At 37.3% G+C, this 25793-nt stretch overlaps 1 protein-coding gene and 1 long non-coding RNA gene across 2 annotated transcripts in view; one reads left to right on the forward strand and one right to left on the reverse strand.

Moving 5' to 3' along the window:
- Positions 1–25793, reverse strand: part of LOC115246078 (teneurin-a) — a 486292-nt gene that overhangs the window by 298123 nt on the left and 162376 nt on the right. Inside the window, exons 5-8 of the mRNA XM_029824669.1 lie at positions 23848–24036; positions 22682–22846; positions 15697–15723; positions 13616–13789 (exon numbers count right to left, since the gene is read on the reverse strand). Coding sequence (XP_029680529.1) covers positions 13616–13789; positions 15697–15723; positions 22682–22846; positions 23848–24036 — 555 coding nt within the window. The remainder of the gene's footprint in view (positions 1–13615; positions 13790–15696; positions 15724–22681; positions 22847–23847; positions 24037–25793) is intronic.
- The window catches only part of LOC115246099, a 244898-nt gene that overhangs the window by 54365 nt on the left and 164740 nt on the right, over positions 1–25793 (forward strand). The gene's annotated exons all lie outside the window — the stretch shown is intronic.

A 25793-nucleotide genomic window follows, 5' to 3' on the forward strand; every position in this document is an offset into this window, starting at 1 on the left:
ACACGACGGTTCGTTTAAGCTTGAAACATCCTCTTTTTAAACGAATCTTCATTGTTGTAGAAAAGACGAAAGCTTCGACTTTTCGAATATTTTTCAAAAGACAGAATTTGAAACAAACCTTTGTCGACAAAGAAGAATGCTCCGCGAATGTTTTATTGATTTACATTTAAACAGTTACAAAGTAGATATTTTATATCACATTTCCAAGCAAATTTCACATAATCTTTGTTTGAATGTTTGTCAAATAGTCGAAGTAGCAAAGCAAAAATTGCATAACGATTGAATGCCGTGTTCGTATAGGAGGAAATTACGCGTACATACCGTGGAAAATTGCAGAAACGTGATTGCAAGGGAACCCTTTAATTGACGAGAGACGAAAGAGTTCGCGTATATAAGGGGATATCTAATAATACATTAGGGAAAGGTCAACCGCCGGTATAGCTAACCAGACTGCAGAAGGATGAAAAGAAATAACGAGCAATAACGGTAGTTCACGTTCTTCGAATACTCCCGGCGGCTCAGATTCTCCGCATCTACCGCCTCCTCGCAACTATATAAATATAATGTACTATATAAATACTTTTTCATTGCAAGAGAGAACGTGAGGAGGACGCATTCTGTAATTTAGCGCCATACATTTCGCAATTATTATCGTGACGTCGATGCCGCAGATATTTTTACTAATTATCCCGCGCGGTGCGGCCAATAGCGTAGCACGAGCCGTATATATGTATAGGACGGCTTTCAGAATGTGAATAACGGGTAGGGGGACCGTCGCCGTCGCCGGGAATAATATGAGAAAACCAGTGGGTGCGCGGCAAGGGTGTACGACGACTGAAAAGAAGGAGGAAGGAGATAGAGAAAAAGGGATCGTGAGCGGGGAATAGCGCGCGAGGACAATTTGCTGAGAATTTCAAGAACGCAACATTTCGATCGGCGCGAAATGAAATAAGCCAACGAATATTAATTCAAGATCGTTCAAGGGGAGTCGCAGACGCGCGAACGCTCGATACAGATTATTTGACCTGCCTTCCGAACGGGAGAGATTTTCCGCCACGGAATCGCGTTCCCGAGACACTGCACCGTTGCACTGGTATTCTTCGATATTTGATATAGAATCACAGCCGTTGAATTATCGATTGGTATTTAATAATAAAATTTTGTTCCTCCGTTAATTAATATTAATTTACCCGTTAATCTTCTCCCTTCGTAGTTATATCGATCGTTCTAGAAAATACATTTTTTTTTTTTTTTTTTCATAGGTATCTTAATCACACAATTACTAGATACTCATTTATTGGTTATAATTTCTATTGATTCATATTTTAACCTACATCACATATATATAAAATAGCAGCAATAATATAATAGCGTAATTTTATGTAACGCAATATTCAGCGGCGGAAGACCTTTGTTTCACGCAGCTACAGGAAACTTTATATCCCATTCTGCTAAATCGTAATGCGCATTCGCTCTCTTCACAGCGCTTTCAAGCATCGCGCAAAGATTATTCGTGAGTAGGCAAAATCTTTCACCCCCGCAAGCGTGTTTTCGCGCAAACGAAATTCGCGCATAAAGCCCATCTGTAGAAAAGCGGTACGAAGCTCACTGAGCAACCGCGAAACTTGCCGTGTCATGTGTATGTGCATGTATATGTATATGTATGTGGGCATATACACGTTGATTTGCACATATGGGCGCACGTGTGGCACCCAGTAGTATAACGCGGTATGGTCACGCCATCGCCTCTGGGATTCTGCCGGTTTCCCGCATGCAACTTATGATCGTTACTAACGGAACATTATGTAACTCGCGATAAGCGCGTAATAGTTCATTCTAATCGTTATTTAAAACGCGCCCCCGTATCGTGCTGGACCTGTTAACTCCTCTGTAATCTTCCTGAAACGTTACTAATTGTATTAAGTCGACCGTGGCCCCGAGGCTGCTACGCGTAAATTTACTACTCATCGTAAAAAGGAGCAGATCCTTTTACATAGTACGTTCGTACGCGAATATTTGGAGTTACTCGTTCTAATTAATGTTTAATAACACTGCGTTCCTTTATTAACGTACGAAGGAAAACGACGTCTCGTGTTAAGCGGTTGGATGAATTCCCGGGGGCAAACTTTGCACACGTTAAAGACGCGCACACGTTCGATGATTCGTTAAAATTGCACGTTTTCCGTTCGATTAATGCATTATCGAATGTATATATTAAATCCTGTACGAAACTTTATCAAGATGAGAACAAAATCCGTAGTTTAACGTCTTGCTTTGCAAGTTATAACGTCGCGAACTTTATTCATTGACGTAAATGATTCTCCTAAATTGCATTTGCGGGATTTGCAAACAAAAGTGTATCAAGAGACGAGGAGCTCTCGTAGAGGTTTATAAACGTCCAGGCAGCGGAGGAATGGAGAAAGATCGAGTTATTAGTAATTTGAATATTTATAGAGCGGCGTGAGAGAGTTAACCGTGGATTTTTTCGTTTTAATAATCACGAGACGCAAATTCGATTTCTGTTGCCTAACGTTCTTCAGTAGCTACAATGAAATCGCGGCGGCGCTCTGCTTAAATGTATTTCGAAGTTATTGTGCCGAGTAATCAATGATAAGTGAATAATTTCGAACGAAAGCACTTGCAGAACGATAATCGTAAAAACAGTATCGTTCAACTCTCTACTATCATTGCTATTTGCAGATATTACTCACACGGGACGGCATGAAAACTCCGCGGATAACTGCGCCTTTTTATTCGAGTATCGTATAGGCGAAGAGAACCGATATAATATTGCAAACGGCCGGGAAAGTCCTATTACTTTCTCCGTTATTACATAAGGCGTCGGCACGTTCGTATTACGATTCGTTTTACCGGCTCATGTGCATTCAACTATATGCCAATATCATAAGCTTCGAATTTACCTTCTTCGTGAAATCGGCACGCAATCTTGATACGGAGAGACAGAGAGAGCGAGAAGGTAAATTCTATATGTATAATAGTTGGCCTGACGTGACTTCTTCTGCTTACTGCATCAGTCGATAAACGTTATTTCTCTCGCATTCGCGCTCCAAATTATTAATGTTGCGTTGTTGCTTCGCTTATTTGTAATTTGGATCATCACGTTGACTGATTTAATTTTCGCATTTCTAAAAATTTCGCATCTCGAACTTGGAATAATTTTGAATCACACCGGCCATTTCATTCGCTTCCCAAATTCCGACCAATGGATGAAAGATAACAATGCTTGTACGGCTACTACTCCTTTCTCCCCTGTAACAATACATGCCCATGACTTCGAGGTTGCGCGTACAGATCATGTATAATCACAACACCTGTACCTTTATTATCGGACAACCTTCGTATTTTTGGTTTTATCAAAATCATTTATAGAACACAAATATATTTTGAATATGAAATCAAGATTATTTTAGTATATCATAATTTGTTGAAAATAATTTGAAAATCGAGTTTTCCTAAATTAAATTTTTGAGATGCAACCGGATAATTTAATCTTTTTTATTATCAGGACATTCATAATACAATTGTAGGACAAGAGGCAAAGCTTTATGCTTTCAAAAATAGAAATAAATGTAGAGAAATGATCACTTTCTAAATGGTGGCGTTAATGAAAATTAATGTTCTCTTTCAGACCGCGGTGAATTTTCTATAGCTCCGGGGTTTTCGTCGTTTTATAATGCCATTCACGAAGCCATTTTAACGAATGGGATAGCTATTCTGCGATTTTTGAGGAAAACTGAGGGAAAACCATTATTCAGCTCTTAATATTCTTGCCACAGATTGTTTGCTGTATTAACAGCAATATCAAGACATGTTTTTCTTTCGCATTTATCGTCGTGCATTTCGCCGATACTTGTTCAACGAATACACAGTGGGATTAAAATTGATACTTGAATCTTTAACGTTTCCTAATCTCGAATTAATTGCGTAATAATTTTTCGTTCCTTTAATGCTACAATATCGCACTTTCTTATCATTGCCTCGGCAATTTCATCCTAGTCGATTTTCAATCGGATGTTAAATACACCAAAGTCACGAAACACCGATTGTATCTAATTAAACATTGCAATCCTACATCTTGGAAAAGAGATTCCGCAAAAGTACAATAAAATTTTTTATAAAGTAAAATATAATGTTACTTACAGTTAACTGATAAGAATACCGAAAATGTTTTGGCAAGAATAAATTGAAAGAATATAAATCCAATCGTTTCGTATGTTCTTTTCATTGAATGAAATATTTCATAGTAAATTTGCAATATGCTCATTTTACCCGATTTAAATCCTAGTGCGAATTCCTGTTTCAAGCAATAAATCGCAAACGAGCGTCTTGCCCGTTAATTTATCCATCGAAATTCGATTATCGCGTATTTTGAATATTTGCAGTCCTTGCTCCGCGGAATATCGGAGTTTCCGCGCTCGGGGGATGGTCGTGGAGCTCGGAAGTTGGTTATTATATTAAGAAAAAGTCTCGGTTAGCGGAAATTGGATTTCACTTTTAACCGCGAGATGGAGGTTGCTTAAGAGTCTGCTTGGCTTGCTGGATTTTGATTGTAAACTATTCTATCTCGTTTCCACACGTTCCGCGGGCGGACCTTCTCGTGCCATCCGGCCGCATTCGAGCCATAGGCAGTCGTTTTCTGCGTACAGATATTATTGGAAAAATATATCGATGCTATAAAAGCCGTGGAAGCCTTTAAGCTGAAAATTGCTTTTAGCCGAAAGTGGGTGTTCCGTCGCTGAAATATTTTTCCGGAAACTAATATTCGATTCAAGGCGTAAATTCGATAATCGCGACGCGTAAGCGCACCGCATTAAATGTGGCATTAATGTGCCTACCCCCGCTATTTCCGTATCTCTCGTAAGAGTACGCGTCGTTACTGCATTGCATTTACAGCATAACGGCATTACTTTTATCGCTATTTATTGATCGGAAACAAATGAATATAATCCGATAACATTTAAATAATTTTTACACGATATTCGACAAATATTTTTAGCTAGCCAAATTTACATTTACATTGTACTTTGTGGAAGCACAGAGCAAAATTTTGAAATTTTTCATATCTTTTCCTTTTAGTATAGCTAAAGATAAAAATTTCGTGACATTTGATATACATTATCGCAGGCAAAGATGGGCTCTCGTTTCAGTCCGCGAACATCTTATAAATTTTCAGGCGAGTTAGGCGGACGATAAGTATTTCAGTTCTCTCAAGCAGCGGCGCTATTGTTGTCCGGACGATAAGATCTCGCGCTAAATCCAAGCCTGGCATCGGTACCACAAGGACAGTTTGAGTTATGTCGCTTGGTACCACAATGAGGAAACTCGGTAGGGACGGTTAGGGGGACGAAGGTTAGGGGAATGTGGTGCACGAAGAAGAAAGAAGATGGAGACAAAAGAGAAAGAGAGAGAGAGTGAGAAGAGGTAAGAAGGGTAAGATCGAGAATTTATAGGAAGAAACGCCTCACGCAAGTACAAATATACCGTTAGGCCTTGCATGGGGTATGTCTGAAATGCGACTAGTTTGCTCAAATGTTTGTCTTTAAAGTGTGTACACAGTTCCCCTTTATATAAAAGGAATGTATTATTTATTACCGAAAGAAAAAGAGAGTTATAATAGATTGGACAACAAAAAGACTTATTCATAAGATAATGGATTTAGATAACCAAGTCAAATCAAATTTGGTAAGTTTGTTACAAGTTTCCCTTGTATTTGTCATGCTTTTGTCATGATACATGTTGTTATACATTTGTCACAATCCTCGGTGAAATCGTGAAAAGTTGCGCTCTCACACGTTTCGTTACGTTTGTTACTTTCAGCGCGCGCGTTTCGTAATAATGGATAATCAATGAACCGAACCGGCCCTATCTCTTCCGTGGCTTCCCGCAGAAGCATTCGAGCTCGGTCGATATTTATCATAGACTATAATTCTTATTAGAATAATACTGGAGGCTTCCCATCCCCGTATCCGGCCGTACGTGTACAACCTTAGTACGGGAGAGCTTCTCTTCCCAAATGTTATCTCTCTCTCTCTCTCTCTCTCTCTCTCTCTCTCTCTCTTTCTCCCTTCGCGCGCGCGATATATGTGTGTGTGTGTCTAGACGTGTTGTCTCTCCACTTTTAACCGCGAGATGGAGGTTGCTTAAGAGTCTGCTTGGCTTGCTGGATTTTGATTGTAAACTATTCTATCTCGTTTCCACACGTTCCGCGGGCGGACCTTCTCGTGCCATCCGGCCGCATTCGAGCCATAGGCAGTCGTTTTCTGCGTACAGATATTATTGGAAAAATATATCGATGCTATAAAAGCCGTGGAAGCCTTTAAGCTGAAAATTGCTTTTAGCCGAAAGTGGGTGTTCCGTCGCTGAAATATTTTTCCGGAAACTAATATTCGATTCAAGGCGTAAATTCGATAATCGCGACGCGTAAGCGCACCGCATTAAATGTGGCATTAATGTGCCTACCCCCGCTATTTCCGTATCTCTCGTAAGAGTACGCGTCGTTACTGCATTGCATTTACAGCATAACGGCATTACTTTTATCGCTATTTATTGATCGGAAACAAATGAATATAATCCGATAACATTTAAATAATTTTTACACGATATTCGACAAATATTTTTAGCTAGCCAAATTTACATTTACATTGTACTTTGTGGAAGCACAGAGCAAAATTTTGAAATTTTTCATATCTTTTCCTTTTAGTATAGCTAAAGATAAAAATTTCGTGACATTTGATATACATTATCGCAGGCAAAGATGGGCTCTCGTTTCAGTCCGCGAACATCTTATAAATTTTCAGGCGAGTTAGGCGGACGATAAGTATTTCAGTTCTCTCAAGCAGCGGCGCTATTGTTGTCCGGACGATAAGATCTCGCGCTAAATCCAAGCCTGGCATCGGTACCACAAGGACAGTTTGAGTTATGTCGCTTGGTACCACAATGAGGAAACTCGGTAGGGACGGTTAGGGGGACGAAGGTTAGGGGAATGTGGTGCACGAAGAAGAAAGAAGATGGAGACAAAAGAGAAAGAGAGAGAGAGTGAGAAGAGGTAAGAAGGGTAAGATCGAGAATTTATAGGAAGAAACGCCTCACGCAAGTACAAATATACCGTTAGGCCTTGCATGGGGTATGTCTGAAATGCGACTAGTTTGCTCAAATGTTTGTCTTTAAAGTGTGTACACAGTTCCCCTTTATATAAAAGGAATGTATTATTTATTACCGAAAGAAAAAGAGAGTTATAATAGATTGGACAACAAAAAGACTTATTCATAAGATAATGGATTTAGATAACCAAGTCAAATCAAATTTGGTAAGTTTGTTACAAGTTTCCCTTGTATTTGTCATGCTTTTGTCATGATACATGTTGTTATACATTTGTCACAATCCTCGGTGAAATCGTGAAAAGTTGCGCTCTCACACGTTTCGTTACGTTTGTTACTTTCAGCGCGCGCGTTTCGTAATAATGGATAATCAATGAACCGAACCGGCCCTATCTCTTCCGTGGCTTCCCGCAGAAGCATTCGAGCTCGGTCGATATTTATCATAGACTATAATTCTTATTAGAATAATACTGGAGGCTTCCCATCCCCGTATCCGGCCGTACGTGTACAACCTTAGTACGGGAGAGCTCTTCCCAAATGTTATCTCTCTCTCTCTCTTTATCTCTCTCTTTCTCTCTCTGCTACCCATTCCGAAATGTCTCTATTTAAAGCAAAATAAGCAAAACGACGTAACCAGTGGATATGTGCGATGTAGGTAATCAGCAGTGGCCGGTGGCTGCAGGAACGACGGAAATTGCGCGAAACTAGTGCGGGCCCTATACCGCCGGGATTAGTCTGTCTAATGCGCGTCCACCGTTACAGAAGTTCACTCGGATGCTCTGAAATATGAAGTGGCTTCTGCGCGGTTCCATGTTTATTCCACCGGTCATATCTATCTTCTGCATGGTCGAAGTGTTGCAACGGGCGCAACTGCGACATTGCGTTTGTCCGCTTTGAGAGATCGTATCATTTGGCGGGATCGAGTTAATCTCGTACTACTTCTCAAAACAGCCTCCTTCGCTGTTTTAGCGATCTAGCCTAGCTAAAGACAGAATATTGACTGCGGTCGCTTCCCGCGCGCTTATATTTTATTAGATGGATTTTTGCTAAACGTTTTCAATAAATTTATACTAAAATGAAAATAAAAAATGGCAATAGGAGCCAGCGCTGTATGTAAAGCGCAAATGAATTAATCGACAATTAATTGATTATGAAGATATGCGGTGGAACGCAATTTATTAATTTATTTTTTATTTGGCTGTACACTGTATTGATTTTGAATTTTCCGTAATTCTCCGATTATATATATATGATATTGACGTAAGTTCATTTGCGCTGATGAAGGTCCAAGAAAACGTTTGCTTTCGTCTTTAATTTGAGATTAATAAATTAATAAATTGTTCCATCGCATGTCTTTATGATCAATTAATTGTTTATGATTAATTCATTTGCACCTTACATGCGGCACTGGTTCCTATTGTCATTTTCTATTTTCATTTTATATAATTATTCGGAGTTTTTTCTAAATTTATTTTATTTTGTTTTCAACAAAGTTCGAAAAAAGAATCATTAAGATCAAGTTACACGTGTCGCGAAGATACAGTAAAAGTTTGATAGAAAATAATAAAATTTCGAAAATGTATTATCACAACGAAGATTTCTAATTATACATAATGCTATTTTATATGCATAATTGCGGCAATTTCTCTAGTCTGCTCTGAAGCGCTGCTAATTGACGCGGCATTTTTTTTTATGCCTTTTGAATAAATTATATGAGCTAATAAAATATTTAGGAGTAGAGGTCCATTAAATATACAATTAAATTTTCTCAAACAGAATTACGGATTGAATAGATTGGTACAAAAATATATTAAAGAAATATACTAAAGATCTAGTATATTAAACTTATCATGTCTCTCTCTTATTTAGACAAAGAGAACATTGAATTTAACTTTCTTGATCTTAATTTTTTAAATTATTCTTTGCTAATTTAATAATAGCTTTAGAATTTTAATATAAATTATATCAAAATTATAAATGTTTAATGTTGGAATTAACTAGTCAATAATAACTGCGATATTTAATTCGTAATTGTGGCAACTCTAAGGTAAATACTGCTGAATTTTCAACAACGGCGAGAGCATTTCGTCTGCGCAAAGTGAGAATTTAATAGCCGATGAGACTACATGCTCTTGTATGTTCCTCCTATAACATCCTGAACGTTCTATAAATTGTGGAAAAGCGTCCTATTATATTCTCGTCGCTGGTGTGCTCGTTTTACTTATCGCCGGAGATGTATCTTGCATCCTTAAGCCGCGCAATAGGTTAAAGGCAATTTGTCACGGTACGCGTTATCGCCGTCGTAAACTTTCTTCTTTCATAGTAACTACACGCGAAAGCGGGCGCGCGTGCCTTTAAAATATATTTGCTATAAATTTCATTATATATATAATTACTTATTAGAAATTTAAATGTCGCATCTTTCCTTTTATTGGTATTTGACATGACAATGTAATGTGCGTTCATTATTCTCGTCAATAGCGTGCGAATAAAATGCATGGCGTAATTTTTTGAGCTCTCGCGTGATACCCTATATACGAGACGTAAATGGACAATCCGCGTTAAAGGATGCTCGAGAGGATCGAGTTCGAGATCGCTTCAACGTTCTTGCTAGCTTCGGTGCAAGATATAATCGACGGTGTAACGAAGTTGCCTCGGAACGACGCTACGACGTAAGTACTCGCTCGAAGCGGGAGCGATAATGGCGCGACTCAGCTCGACGTGGCGTGCGCGCCAGTCTCTAATAAATAGTAATTAGCGAGCCGGTAATTAATACAGAGCGATTCTAGCAGGCAGGCACAAAGCATCGCGCAGTCTTTGCACCCCTATCTGCGATCGTCTCTCCGGTCAACCAATCAACCTCAAGGCCCACCCGCTATTTTCCGCACCTTCTCTCGTTCCCCCTTTGCATTTTCTGTCTTGCTTTCTCTTTCTCTCTCTTTCTCTTTCTCTTGTGTGTGCAATGACCTCGGTGCTAATGCGACGATTATACTAATAAAATTTCCGTCCACTTTACGGCGCGCGGCGTCTATGCTGGGGCGAGACATTAGGAAGTGAGGAACCCCAGAAGAAGGCAAACATTTGCCCACCTTTCACCCTCGCGCGAGCAAACAACGGCTCGTAGATCGAGTTCATCCTTCACAGGATGCGAAAGTTCGAAGAGGAGAAGGAGCGATAGTAGAAATTCCTGTTAGAACTCGAAACGATTAAAGAGGAGGCCCTTTGAAGCGTCATATCGCGGTGCGGCGCTTTCTGGGAAATCAGCCAGAATAAAGCGGTGTATGACAGTCTCCCTTCACAGTAGTAGCTAATGACCTCGCGTTTAGTTTCCATGTAATTCGCGTTCAGTTTGATACAGTACGCGAGGATTATCAAACGACGTGAAACTCATCCCGAAGTTTAGCTGCTACTATAATACGTTACGTTTCCATTAATTAATTCCATTATTAGTTTCGAATTTTGAATACTTTTGCAATTTGATAGCGATTCTTTTATACTTTTTGATAATATAAATATTTAAATTAGTCTTGTGAGTACACAATACATAACCTTTGCCATTATAAATTGAAAATGCGTTGCTGATATATTTTACATTAAAAAATCCAAATGGAAAGTTTTATGTACTATATATTGTACATTCGGTGCGCCATCTTATTTATTGTAAAGCCACTGGACAGGCAAATTTGATTTAGAATTATATTCATAATTATTTTAGCAAACAGCCGTTAACGAGAGAAAGAGATGCGTGGAGAGACCAAGCGAATATTCGCATGCACTCCGTAAACTTTACAGAACTATGGTGGCCACTTGTACTTAGAGCAAAGTTATGAAGTGTCATTAACTATAACTGTACGTAACTTTCTTAGTTTGGGTGCGTCTCCAATCTGTTCATTACCTGACTTTCTCTCGCTACACCCACTTTACCCTTTGTAAGCATACGTTATTCCTAGCTCTATGGCAGAGTCTTATCTCTTGACATTATACCGTAACCTGTCATTTGGAAATCTTGTAAAATTTTCAAAATTGGATTAAACACGTTTTACCATATATGGTATATAACTAGGAAATTAATAAAACCGTTATCTTTACTCGATACAAATGCAATCATTTTTACGGACAAATCGTTTGAAGTCTCCCTGGAGTAATCCATTGTTACTTACTCACATGAATTTTGATGGGTATATCCCGCGGTAAAAAGGCATTGAGAGAATTATCTGCTGTGCACGGCATCGCCTCTGCGCGACAGCCTTGCTCCCTGAGGTGCAACAATAATTATTTCTAATTTCCAGTTATGCAAAAATACGCAAAGCTTAAGTACCCTAGATAATAATATCGGTCTCTTCCTAGGCACTCCCGGAGGTAACGTAAATTTTTTCTTACGAGAAAATATCTAGTCGACCATTGAGAGAGCAGAAATAATTTCGAAATATTTTCAATATAAGTCGAGGTTCTATGTGATTTCTTATTTTTTTCATCACACTTTTTAAAAGATTGTTCCGATTTGAGTAAAGTATATTTTTACATTCTTTTCAATATAGATATGTTCATATTTGAGATGTAACAAAAAATATTGTGCTTTTTTCGCAGAGAAAACTATGTATCGTGTGTCTGTTGATGCTGAACATGAGATGATAAAGAATATATAAAGTTTCGCATGCATAATTTAATATGCACAAAATACGAAAAACCTGATTACATACACGCGTTATAATGGAAAATACGTAAATGTTTTGAAAAAAACACAGTGGAAACAGAACAACATGTACCGGCAACAGAGACTGTTTTATTGTCCACGCAAAAAATATATTTTGTATAAGCATATTATATATATAATGTTCACGTGGTTTGTTAGACATTCTCTCTCACGATTATGATATTATCTGGAAAATATCGCGTTTCACGTAACTTTTCGAGCGTCACTATTCCTCCTAAAGTTTTAGCACTTCGACACAGTTCGACGAACTTGAAACAACGGGATTACAACATCGTCTCTATTCGTGTGCGTATATATTATCTATAGCGTGTATCCAGTGCCCTTTCACTGTATATATTTGCGAATGTGTGAGCGTGGACGATATAACTTTCAATAATTTCCCGAAATAGTAGCAGGTTTGGTACTACACTATGCTTCAAGCGGTGCATACATATTTTATATCGCGGGGTTACATTATATTCACATAAAGCACAGCGTTATCCCAAGCTTTGTCTACATATTGAGGTCTTTATATCAGCAAGTGGTTCACATCAATTAGTAATTGGCATGAAAACCAGTATATATTATTAAATCGCGTTACATCGAGAACACACGTATTCTTTGCGCGAGAGAGAATCGTTGCGTTTGGTCAAACTTTGCGCGGCGTTCCGTTAAAACGGTTCGGATTATCGAGAATGCATTACAATAAATTCCCGTGTAAGCATAGTGAGCCATGTGCGCATTCGATATACTGCGAAACACTTCGCGTAAAATCCGAGTGATCCCGTGGAAATAAAGTGCGTCGAATAGCGTTCCGTTGTATTTCCATCAAAGACCACGGGTTTACGCATTTCCGGTCCATTTTTTTTTTTATTCTGTCTATAAATTCGCGATGCCAGCATATTTTTCAGTATTCAAATAATCCGTTATTTAAACGCATACGTAATATATTACGATATATTATAATGCACAATATTTTTAAATTTGATTTTAAAAAATTGGATACGTATATAATTAATTGTTGCTTGCGCGGAAAAAATTACAAGGAATAAAATACAATCAAACTTTGCAAACTACGATTTTGACGGTCTCATTAATTGCCATCGTGCACGAGTAATCATGCTTGTCAATATCGCGTTTCTATTATTATACAAGTGTTTAGCACAGCGGTACGTGAATTGAATGCGACCGTACGTTAATCGCACATATGTAATCTCCATGTACATGCGCGCAGAAATGTTCAGGATCGTCACGACCAGTACAAACGATGTTTAGTCGCAGCAATATACTAATGGTATGTACATAGAAATATAGAGAAACGAATATATGCTGAGTATATTTACAATGAATTAACGGGTGCTTTAATGCAAACCTCCCCTTTCCCCCCTTTTTCGCCCCTCCCCCCTTTTATGGTCTACAACCCATTAGTTTAAACAGATACCCCACACTGTCGCGCTCGCATCTGCACATCTACATAATCGGTGCCGGAGTATGCACCAAATTAAACACTCTCTGTTGAAAACTGAACTGTGTTATATAACGGTATCCGTGGGTTAGCAGAATGGATCGCATTACGATTCGATTTTCATTATGTTGCTCTTTTCATGGGGTGCTCGCACTATACGCGTTTACACTAAATTATAGAGATATAAATACGCACCCACGCGAGTTTAAACTTTAAAGGGATCTTTTATAAAAGTGCGTGAACATTTAAATGTATTGATAGAAAGTAACGTGTAAATCGAAAGTGCTGTGTAATTTAGACAAATGTCATTAGAATTAATTGACAGTGCTCGTTACTCACCGGAATACGTCTCAGTCGGCATTTGATCACTTGGCACAGTGAAATTTCCTGATGCGTTCGGTGGACAACCATTTCGATTTTGTTGCGTGCGTAAAGTATGCGTTGCGTGTAAAGACGGTCCGCGCGGCGGCACTTCCGGCGGTGCAGGTTCCGGAGGCGAATCCCTACCAGTATCTGGAAACGCAAGATATTACACTTGTGTCTATCGGATGCATATTGTTTCTTATAATACAAACTTTTATAAAACTTTTATAAAAAGCTTGAACGAAATTTGATAAATAATATACTGGATAATATCTATATATATATATATATAGAACATTGTTTTGCATAAACGCGTGCTATGTAATTAACAATAGTTGTGTTAAAAATTAGATTAAATCGATCATTTAAGAAACCAGACTATCCTTGTTAGTGTTCAATAAATTAAATAAACTTTTGAAAATTTTTAACTTTTGAGAAATTTAATTTCGTTAAGAATTAATTTTAAGAAATAATTTTGTTAAGAATTATATTTGGTTTCTCAAATAACAGATTTAGATATTTAATACATTGATCAATTTAATTTGGTGTTTATCTTGTGAATTATTAAAATTGAATGATTATATCGGTATAATTCCATCCATCTTGCTGCAATATTATTCTTTCTTACATTGTTACATTTGTAAAATTCTAGTCTGGCCATATTAAAAAATCGGCGAGCAATTAAGCAGCATCAATAATTAGGCATGTTCTCGCTACATTTTATGCATGCAAATTCAAAGAATCTATCTGCAATTGCACGACGAAATTGATTACCCATTATAGGCGAAGGAGTGTACAAGGAAATACTGAACAATAATGGAGTATTATAATTGAGATATTAATGGCGTATTGCAATACTAGTATCATTAATCATAAATGCACATTAAAAGCTACGACAACGATACGATACAATGTGTTACGTGTGTCTCCTTTAGCAGATTATCAACTATAATCACGCATATATATATATATAATATACATATGAGTTAGTATAACCTAACGCATACATTTTCTGAAAATGTTGTAAATTCTTGTGTTTTAAATATAAACTAATTATGACGAGCTTTAACAGCAATAGTAAAAATTTTCCATTTCTAACGGCGTCTTCTCAACGTTGGCCCTTCGGGGCTCAGTGTTGCGGGTTCTGTAGTTAAGTTACTTATAAAGTTGTTCAAACTTGAAAGGAACTTCACTAAAGAATAATTACAGTTACCTAAACATAAAGAGTACAAAAGGGCGCCTACCAGGCATGTCGAGGGCAACAAAAATATTTGAGAGTATATCCACGAAAAAGTTTGTGTCTTAGGGAAGGTCAAAGTATAATTGATATTTTAAAATAATGAAACATTGATTTAAATTAATGCTTAATTAACGTATTGAGTATATTTGAAAAATATTGATTTTAATTTTTATATCTTATACATATATTTTGACTTGACACATTTTATATTATTTGTACGTATACCAGTTATGGGAATTAGCCGATGGTGACGCAATAAACCGATACTATGTTGAACATATATACATAATTGGAGCAATGTATAACCATTAAAGGTTGTTAATGTTACAGAGCACATTATTGTAAATCAAGTTTAACTGCAATACAGTGGTCTATCGCGCTTTCGTGAAGCTACGTAACTTGGTTGCGGTAACTCGGATGTGGGATAATGGAATTTCGGTCCCTGGTCCTGCGGATTAAAATCTATTAAGCGAGTCGTTATAACTTATGGATGTATGTTGTAGATGTCAAGACAATTACTCGAACCACATAGTAAACAGTACTGAGTTTAACATCTTATAATTATCACAATTCTTTGCATTAGCAAACAAACAACTTTGTTGGACAGTTAACGAGCAGAACGTTATATAAATTTTTGCAAAAGCAATAATATACAAAATATATTAACGAAATAACCTTTACGCAAAATTATATAAAATAACAAAATGTTTTTATCTCATATTTTCTCACGTCACATTTTGTTGCATAATGCTTGTAAAATTTTAATGCACATCAATTTAAATGATAAAATTATATTTTCTACTGACCGCTTACATACCTGTAAAGTAAATAGGCCTGGGCAGACCTGTGTGCCAAGGAATGTGCAGAGAGAAAAGTGCATTAGTGCGGCGAGATTAGCATGTGCACATGTGAAAATTTCAACAAAAAATTGCATCATGCGAATGGTATGAGTAGCCAAAATTTAACTTATTATATACAATAGATATATTTACATTATTGTATTAGCTTATGTTAGGCAAATTTGCACAAAGGCATACTACAGAGGCATACTACAGAGCGTTTTGAATGAAAAGTCACAATTTTCCAAAAAATTGTATATTTGGGCATTTCATTAAGATTTTGTAAATAATAACATTAACTATTGATGTGGGATAACAATAGATAATATTAACTGGTGATTTTTCGTCGATTATTATTATGGATTTTTATTAATTAATTGATGCGCAAAGTGAACACACCAGAGAGAAAGGAAGGTGCTATTTCGTGATTAATTTGTAATATTAACTGGTGATTTTTCGTCGATAAAATTATGGATTTTCATTAATTAATTGATGCGCAAAGTGAACACACCAGAGAGAAAGGAAGGTGCTATTTCGCGATTAATTTAATAAATTCACGCGAAAGATGAAATATATCATAAATGCATATCAGAATGCGATTGAACCGGATGATATCGAAGGTTAATGCAATCGTCATGTACGTGAATCATACGATAATGATACAACTGCAATGCGCTCTTTCGCCTCTTGATAACGCTTTGCACCGAAGCTATTCAGATTTTTCGACGATTTTCGTCGTTATCTCTTGGCCAAATCGAACTCTAATTAATCGCAAAAATTATAAACGCGATAGAGGAATTATTTCTGCGTTAAGTTACGTGGAAACTGCGTCGATATTTTCCGTAATAAGCAGTAATAATCGCTTAATTAAACCGGACCGTGAAATGCGCATTGCGTAGCTGTCATCGCCAGCCGCGTCCGTCGCATACCTTGGACAACTTTACCATCGAAATATACATTTGTTCCAGTTATATTGAACAATTTGCCGGCACCGTTCGAGTGCTCGAAACACCTGTAATGCTCAATTACAAAGTCGATATCGCGTCGACGATGGACAAGAAAAATCTCGGCGCCGCGATGCCGTATCGCAGTAGAGGAGAGGGCCACGGTCCTTTTTGAATCGTTACAACGTGTTACTTTGTACGACTTATACGCTTTATAACGATGCAGTACAAACTACGGAATACATTCCGGCTTTATGATCGTTACACCGTTTTACATTCGAGTGCTCGAAACACCTGTAATGCTCAATTACAAAGTCGATATCGCGTCGACGATGGACAGGAAAAATCTCGGCGCCGCGATGCCGTATCGTAGTAGAGGAGAGGGCCACGGTCCTTTTTGAATCGTTACAACGTGTTACTTTGTACGACTTATACGCTTTATAACGATGCAGTACAAACTACGGAATACATTCCGGCTTTATGATCGTTACACCGTTTTACATGCGTACGCGGCAGGATTTAGTACCGAATTAAAACTCGGGTAAAGGTACATATTTGAGGAAGATTCTTTTGAAATTGCGAAATACGCTATGAATATAACGTTAAATCGCTGGAGTGCGGGCGAAAGAGTTAAAACCGTTTAAATTTATTTTGCCAGCTAAATTGCCAAAAGGAAAAATCTCCGCACAAATGCAGCGGAATTTTATGATTGAGTGAATTTTTAATAGATCAAAATTATATCGACAACAAAAATCTTTATATTGTATATTACGTATTCATCTCAATGTATTTGATACTATATTCTTTTATTTATTTCACGTAAAAATCTGTAGATTTACAGATTTTCACGTAAATTCTACTAAATGACTTATTGTGCTGTGTATGTAAATTTGTCAACATAGCTAATTAAACGCAGCAAGGATAGGAGATAACGTTGCCCGCATGTGAAGGTTAGATCAATACGATTCCAGCCAATTATGGCTAATACTGGTACATCATTGATCAGTGGTCAAACCGCGTTACTGTCTCTCATAAAGCATAGGTTAGCGTTTACATAACGCGCAAAATAAATCATGCAGTTTCTGATGGCGATAGGCGCAGTGCAATCTAATTCCGCAAAATGATGAACATGATGTAACTCTATAATATAGATTTCGCTATTTACATCATATGGCTTATTCCCTATGGCTGAATTTACATTTATTACATTCGGATCAAGGTTCGTTCATTGAATTACGAATTTAAAAAGGTATTCTTTTTAGGAATTAAAAAAGTGCTTTGTTTATTTTATATTTAATAATCATAAAATTTAAGCAGTTTTAATTACGCATAAACCAACTGTAATTACTATAATTTTACTCGTTGTAATTCTTCAATTTTCCGAAATGTACAAGTATATATATATATATATAAGTATATTATCAATACTCTTGCATAACGTATATTATCAAAGTACAATTAAATTACTTTAAATATTTTATTTAAACATTTTTCAATTAAAGGCTTTTAATTTTGTTGACACGGTATTTAGCGAAATTTACCGATATTGCTTCAGATTGTTATTACAGACGTGACACGCGTACACATAGAGCTATTTGGCGTTAGTACGACATCTAATTGGACATATTATTGAGCAATATAACGTCGCCGGGGCGGTATGTCTTGACCAATCGTTGGGAGCCAATTATGTAGCGTGCGCATCACCGATACCGAGTTCAACCGAGTTATCCCTTGTCCGCGGGCGGCGGGAAGGGTTAGTCAGACAGTGCAAGGGGATGCAAGGTAGCCGACAGTGACTTGATGCGGTTAGCGATTCGCGTCTGTAATTCGATTTGTCGGTTTAACGCCTCCGCGTTGGAGAGTACACATTCATGTAAATACGAATTATTTGCCGGTGCTATACCAGCGCGTAGTATTGCCGCGATGGTAGGTACCGTCCGATGACCAGTCCGACGCGAATCGTTCTGGCTTGACTCCTTCCGGACCAAACAGTCTAATAAACCGAGTTAGCATTCGTGAATGCTTCGTCCGAACTGTCTCGTACAATTTCTGCGTACCGCGTCCGCTGCCTTCATTCGCGCGGAACACACAAAATTTCAGCCATGCACTACCATTTATGTACTATTGCTCAATCAACAGAACATAACAATCTTTTAACGATTTTTAACAATTTTAACGAAGTTTTTAACAATTTTTTATTGTATTTTCGGACTTTCAATATGAAAGTGATGTCGTGTTAACTCACCTATGCGTTCATCAACGAAAGAGCCTCTAAATCTTTTTTTTTTTCTGGTTATGAGAAAAGTAATCAACAAAAGTAATCAAATATATTTGAAGTAATATAAAGTTTCGTCCATAAAATAAACTTTACGATAATGAATTCACGAAGGTTATGAAAGTTCATAAATGTCATATCGCTTGTAATACGAGCATTATAGGATAATTTACGACAATTAAGCTCGCGTATCGATTACATTCTATTTGAATTATTTACCTTAACGTATCGCGGTGGCAGTAGAAAGTGATAAGCTCAAATTGTTGTAACATTATCTACAAATTTAATATTTCGTGATATTAATTCCTACACGTATTTCTCGTCTATATATTTTTACAATAATAAAAACTAATAATTATTTTTCTTTCTGCGAATAATTGAAAGATTGCATTGCAAACGATTAAATGTAATAATAGATTCGCGCTGCCATAGATATTCAGTCCGGAAAAAGGTAACCCAAAAGGAGAAAAGAACGATAACGGTAATGGTGAACACGGACTATTGGCATAGTTCGCAAGTGGTGCTTCAAATTATTCCTATTCGGCGAAATCTGGCATTTATCCAGCACACTTTCATATAGTTTTTTGAATGGTCAATGTAACAAAAAGTATTCGATTATAGTTAGAACTGCGATGCGAATTAAGTGTTCTTGATTAAACGTTTTTTCCTTAAGCAATGAATTATTTATTCTACTGTATTATCAACCGTTTATCAAAAGTATTGGCATGTATTTGCTGCGATGCACGGTTTTTTAAAAACTTTTGCTCGACTATATGAATCAATTGATTTCGCGCGGATTTATTCCGTTCATATATATATATATATATATATATATATATATATATATATATACATATATATATGCAGCACACACTGTAAAACCTACATCAATCGAACGAATTGATAGCATCAAGCTTGCTGGTGCGCGTGATTCGTTCCACGGCATTAAATGCAACAACCCGCATCAGAGCCCGTCAAAAATTACCAACCATCATTGAACGATTGCGAAAACTCGCGGAAAATTTATTTTTCACCGACGGTGATTTGTTTCTGCGTACATTTACGTGTGGTGTGCAATTATTAATTTTTACAAAATTTATACTTTTTTACTAATTGATATAATTGCATATATATATTTCATGAATTTAATAATTGTTTGATATTCGGATAAAGTAATAAAAATTTACAATTACAAATAGTAAATTTAAATTATAATAAAATATTATTATATATATTTATTTACTCGGTTGTCTTTAACATCCATCAATCTAAATATTCTATATATTCTGTACAGAGTTAACGCTTATAGAGAATTATAGTTATATCGTGTGTTAGTTTTTTTATCTTATGGCGATAAATACGCTCATTTAGCGAATTTGTTTTATGCTTTGTGATAGTAAATTAACGTAATGTAATGTTATCGGGTTTCGCGCGTTCACCAATTCAATAATGCGCTCCTAGACTGGGTCACATTAGACTACGGCGGTCTAATGTAATATCAATCGTCTTTCTGGCGATGGCGCGCACGCGGGGTTAACGCGGGTAAGCTCTGACCGTTGGGAGCCATTTGCTAATAGATGCCGCGACATGCCTCCATTAGACCGCAGGGACATACTGGCAAGCAATATCCCATCGGAGATTCAGACTCGAATTACTGCTTACGAGATCCTGGTAATTATACGTGGGGATCTTGCCGCATCTTATATAACGCTGGTTGTCGTCATCGGCGTTCTCTTTTTTTATATTATCCGTATATATTGTGTAGTTGTGTATTAAAAAATTACAGCGTGGATAAACGTATCGATGACTAATATCTCGTTAAAATAATCTTGAAATTGTGATATATGAATGCATAAATTTAAATCACGGAGAGAAAATTGGAACAAATGATGATATAAAAAGATAAAAAACTTTATACCGCTTCTCTCAATATTACTCTATCTTTATTCATGATACGGTATATCTTGTTATATATACATATGTGTACATACGATATATCTTTATTAAAACGCACGCCTTGTAAATGGCCACGAGCGAACGTCAAGGATGTAATTTCGCATCACTAATTTCTACGGAATCAAACGCGTAACGCGATCGCGCACTCAGGCGGGCGGGAGAAATGCGGTCTTCGAAGACTGAAATTCCGAAGATAACCATCTACGAGATGCGGTGGAAGCTCGCTCCTTACCTCCCGCGCGCGCTTGCCAGCTTTCCATCCTACTATCCTTCCTCGTCCTTTCATCCACGATCTCGTCGTCTCGCGATATCGGCAGGACTAATTGCCGAGCAGCCAGCATCCCTCGAAGCCGACGTGACCGCCGTCGCCGCATCGACGTCGCGTCGGCACGAAATGAGATCCGACGAAATTTCGTTTAAAACTTAGCCGACGAGCGTAAGCCGCTCTCGTCGACCGCGGGCACCGCGCCGGCTCCTCAAAACCACAAAGCTACTTTCTCTCGTCTCCTGGCGGTCGAGAGAGCTGCGTTCTACGATGAGACGACGCTAAGATAGCGCGCGCAGACCGGCAACGACGGGAGACCTAAAATACTGTTGACGTTTCGAAACAATATAGTCGCTGGGGTCGCGCTAACTTCGACGGTAGCCTATACTCTCTAACTAGCCGAGCTCAGGCGCCGCCAACTGTTAATTCCGTTAGCCTCGGGCTCAAGGCTCTTTCTCATTCTCTCCCGCGTTCGCGTTGCGCTTCCGTTGCCATAGCTGTTACCGACACTGTTGGTGTTGCCGCTGGTACATTACTGTATCGGACAACAATGAACCTAACTGCCAAAATAGAAAGTCCCATGGTTATTTAACGAGCCAGCGCATAATGTAGTTTGTCGATTACGGCATTGTTCGCCGGACGATAATGCGCGGCTCGGAAACCGTTTGCCTTTGCCAAGATCTTTCGCCGCGAGCTTCACAGCCGCATATCGGTGGAAAGTGCGAGACGAGAGATGCTCATAATGAGAACATTTGTAGTTAGAATCGCGTCTACATATGCATAAATGTTGCTTTAGGATAAGATTAACAACAGAGATAGCGCGTTTTCTTGCGCTGTTGGAAATTATTGTTGAAATAGTCGTTGATGAGAATCTGTTATGGGGGATTAATAATATTGGAGTAACCACATCTTGTGCGCGGAGTTTGTACAAGATCGAGGTTGAAAATGTTTGGAAATGTGCTCTATCTGTAATACTTTGTTTCACTGTAAACATAAAATCTCGAATAATTGATAACGCTTATATAACGTAAGTGAAAATCTTAGAAGATACAAGAAAGTGTAAAATTTGCCGAATTTCACACATGATTTCTTTTTTCCCATTCGCCTTTTTTTGAATGACTATTAATATTAAGCTTTTAACGAGGAACACGTTTACTCGAAACCCGATTTAACTTCGGCCAGGGGCTCGATACCATCCAGTAACTCGATTAGTCCGGTAATCGCATTTGAGGCATGGATCGTTAACTTATCGCACCGCGGCAAATTTTACGTCGTGATTTAAAGGGTCGATCCGCTCAGGGCGATCGGCAACAATTTATTCTAATTTTTCACAATTGAATAGATTTTTTAATGAAATCTTTTAATAGCACCAGTTTTATATTTCTCGGTTTATAGAGATTCAATAATCATAATAATCGTCTCAAGCAATGATACGAGTGGCATGCGATATGATGCGATGGTCATGCGTATGAGATAATAATGTGCAATAATATGGGCGAAAGAAACGCGGAATGTTGCCTCACCGTTTGTGAGATGTATGCGAGTGTGTTCATCGGGGAAGACAGTTTCGGAACGGTCACTCGCAGTGGAACTACTGCTCAAAGCGCTTGCGTGACCTCGGCGTGTTCTTCGACCTAAGGTACCGCCGCCGGAAGTCGTCTTTTTTGCGGGCGCCGCGTAAACGGTATCTGCAATGAAGAAGATACGAATATTTTTAAATAGTCGGATATATATATAAGAAGTTTTTTCCTTCAGAGAGCGCCGGTTTTGCTAACTAGCGCGAATCGTGCCGCTTAATTCAATCTTCCATTAGCGCGTGGACAAAGAAAATTCTTGAATCCTTTAATCCTCTCGAAATTACTTTTAAAGAAACGAAATTATTTGTAAGATTAAGCGAAAGCATTTTTCATGTAAATTTACTTGTAACTTTCAACGAGTAACTGTTTTGTATATTGCGCCCCAGAATCATATTCTAAAATTTTAATGATATAATGATATGATGTAAAGTATCTACATAGAGTAGAAAAAATCATGGTAAATTCTGGTTTTTACTCAATTCCGTCGGGCTTTATCCATTAGAATAAACTGGCAAAAACTAAAAATAACTAATATGTAATATTAGAATATATTATATAACTTTACGCAAAAATATTTTTACTTTATTTAATAAATCATATTAATCACCATAATTAAAAAAAATGAAATTAATATAATAATAAAGCCTTTTTTAATCCAAATTAATAAGTGTAAATTTTAAAACAAAAAGGCTCTTTAGAGATATAAATGTTATTAAATTTTATATTAATTTTTAATATGAGGAAAATGTAATAATAATTGAATTAAACATTTTTATTGGTTTTTTTTTTCCAGAAAAGACCGGTTCTTATCATTGGCATAGATTTTATCCAAAAAATGTGGAATTTTGCCATATTGGCAAAGACGTATAGTATCTAAGATGGATACGAAATATCATATTAGAAAATGGGTTGAAACTGTAGCTGTTATATATATATTGTGTCGATTATTATCATTTTAAATTGTCTCCCTATAGGAACAAGTTCATCTTGCACGCATTACAGTTTTAATGTACAGTATAAAATTGCGTTTGATGAGATTCATCTTGCGGTGAGCCCGTAAGTATCATCTTGCGTGCACACCAACCCGTTCGCGGTTCTAATTAACTCCCTACCATTGCCGTTGCGAGATCTCTCGGAAGATATGCTGCCGTTATAATGATGCCGGCGAGAGTTTGTGCTTTCGAGGGGAAATGGAGAAGCTTGCCGATGATTTGGCGTCAAGGTTGGAGGTGGCGTTGGGTTGTCCGTGGTTGCTGCGCCTTCCGTGTCGGATCCCGTACGGTACGATCTGTCACCCGCATCTGCGTACAAATTAATCGCACATCAATGACGCTCATTTTTATTTTAACTCGACATCTTTAACAGGATATATAATATATTCTTAAATTAATTAATTAAATAAGATTATGTTTTCATACATGCGCTAAATTTTTTAACAATACGGAACTAGTCCGTGAGTGAAACTTTTATCGTGTTTTATCTACGAGTTTTTTATCAGTTAGTCTGTAAATCCGTTTTTTTTTTTCGCGATCATGCTACTTGTGGACTGCCGCGGACATATATTCCACATATGAACGCGTATCTGGCTTATCTTTTCACCTATCTCGGGAACAGTGAGGCCTTTTATGAATACAACCATCATTCTGTTTTAGACAGATCTCATAATGTGATGTTACCAACTATGTACCTCGCTTTTCGCCTCTATCGCCAGTCGACATTTTCTTCAGCTCTCTCTCAGATCCGAGTATTTCGTCGCGCGGCGCTGTTCTGATCTGCATTTGCTTAAGTTGGCACACGTCTAAACTCTTAAAGGCGCTTGTCACCCCAAAATAAAATTCATTCCGAGGAAGCGCGCATTACTCGGTGCGCGCGATAGCGGAACATAAGAAGTGTAGAATAGAGGAGACTTTTCTACCGTAAGAAATATGGCGGTATGTCAGTACGTCCACATACGATGCGCGTATGTATAGGTAGGGCTGTATTTTTAACCACGTTGACGTATAAGATGTACCGAGAGTTATTTCTTTGAGGTATATTCAAAGACACGCAAGGATGATGCTGAAAGGATAGAGTGAAGCAATATAGTTAGCCGTGTCGAAGAAGGAATTTCTCTGTATGACATTATACTTTCAATCAGCCTTTTGTCGATGATAGAACGCTATCATGAAATTACTTTTATTTTCAATTTTCAGAATCTGTCTTCGGTGTGTGTATTCGCTAAAAGTTCAATAATTAAGAAAAGTAGTGTCACACTTTGTAAGGCATCCGTTACGGATATATATCTTTTTATTAGAAGCAAATGACTTTGCGATATCGCATTCGGCCTGTTAATTGGCAGATAATTGTCGGTTGCAAGAATGCACGTTCTAATTCACTATTAAACTTTGTTGTGGCGGACAAAGGGGTAAAATCATAGTGAGAAAAGATTGGGGTGGGAGTTTCGTATGGAAGAGGGGACGAGATCGAATCTTGTCGGTAATTAATGAGTAAAGTTTTACAAATAGCCGAAGGCATAGTCACTAGCAAAAACTAAAAATAACTAATATGTAATATTAGAATATATTATATAACTTTACGCAAAAATATTTTTACTTTATTTAATAAATCATATTAATCACCATAATTAAAAAAAATGAAATTAATATAATAATAAAGCCTTTTTTAATCCAAATTAATAAGTGTAAATTTTAAAACAAAAAGGCTCTTTAGAGATATAAATGTTATTAAATTTTATATTAATTTTTAATATGAGGAAAATGTAATAATAATTGAATTAAACATTTTTATTGGTTTTTTTTTTCCAGAAAAGACCGGTTCTTATCATTGGCATAGATTTTATCCAAAAAATGTGGAATTTTGCCATATTGGCAAAGACGTATAGTATCTAAGATGGATACGAAATATCATATTAGAAAATGGGTTGAAACTGTAGCTGTTATATATATATTGTGTCGATTATTATCATTTTAAATTGTCTCCCTATAGGAACAAGTTCATCTTGCACGCATTACAGTTTTAATGTACAGTATAAAATTGCGTTTGATGAGATTCATCTTGC

Source organism: Formica exsecta, unplaced genomic scaffold (assembly GCF_003651465.1).
Source record: "Formica exsecta isolate Colony F162 unplaced genomic scaffold, ASM365146v1 scaffold1, whole genome shotgun sequence".
In the NCBI taxonomy this organism is placed as follows: domain Eukaryota; kingdom Metazoa; phylum Arthropoda; class Insecta; order Hymenoptera; family Formicidae; genus Formica; species Formica exsecta.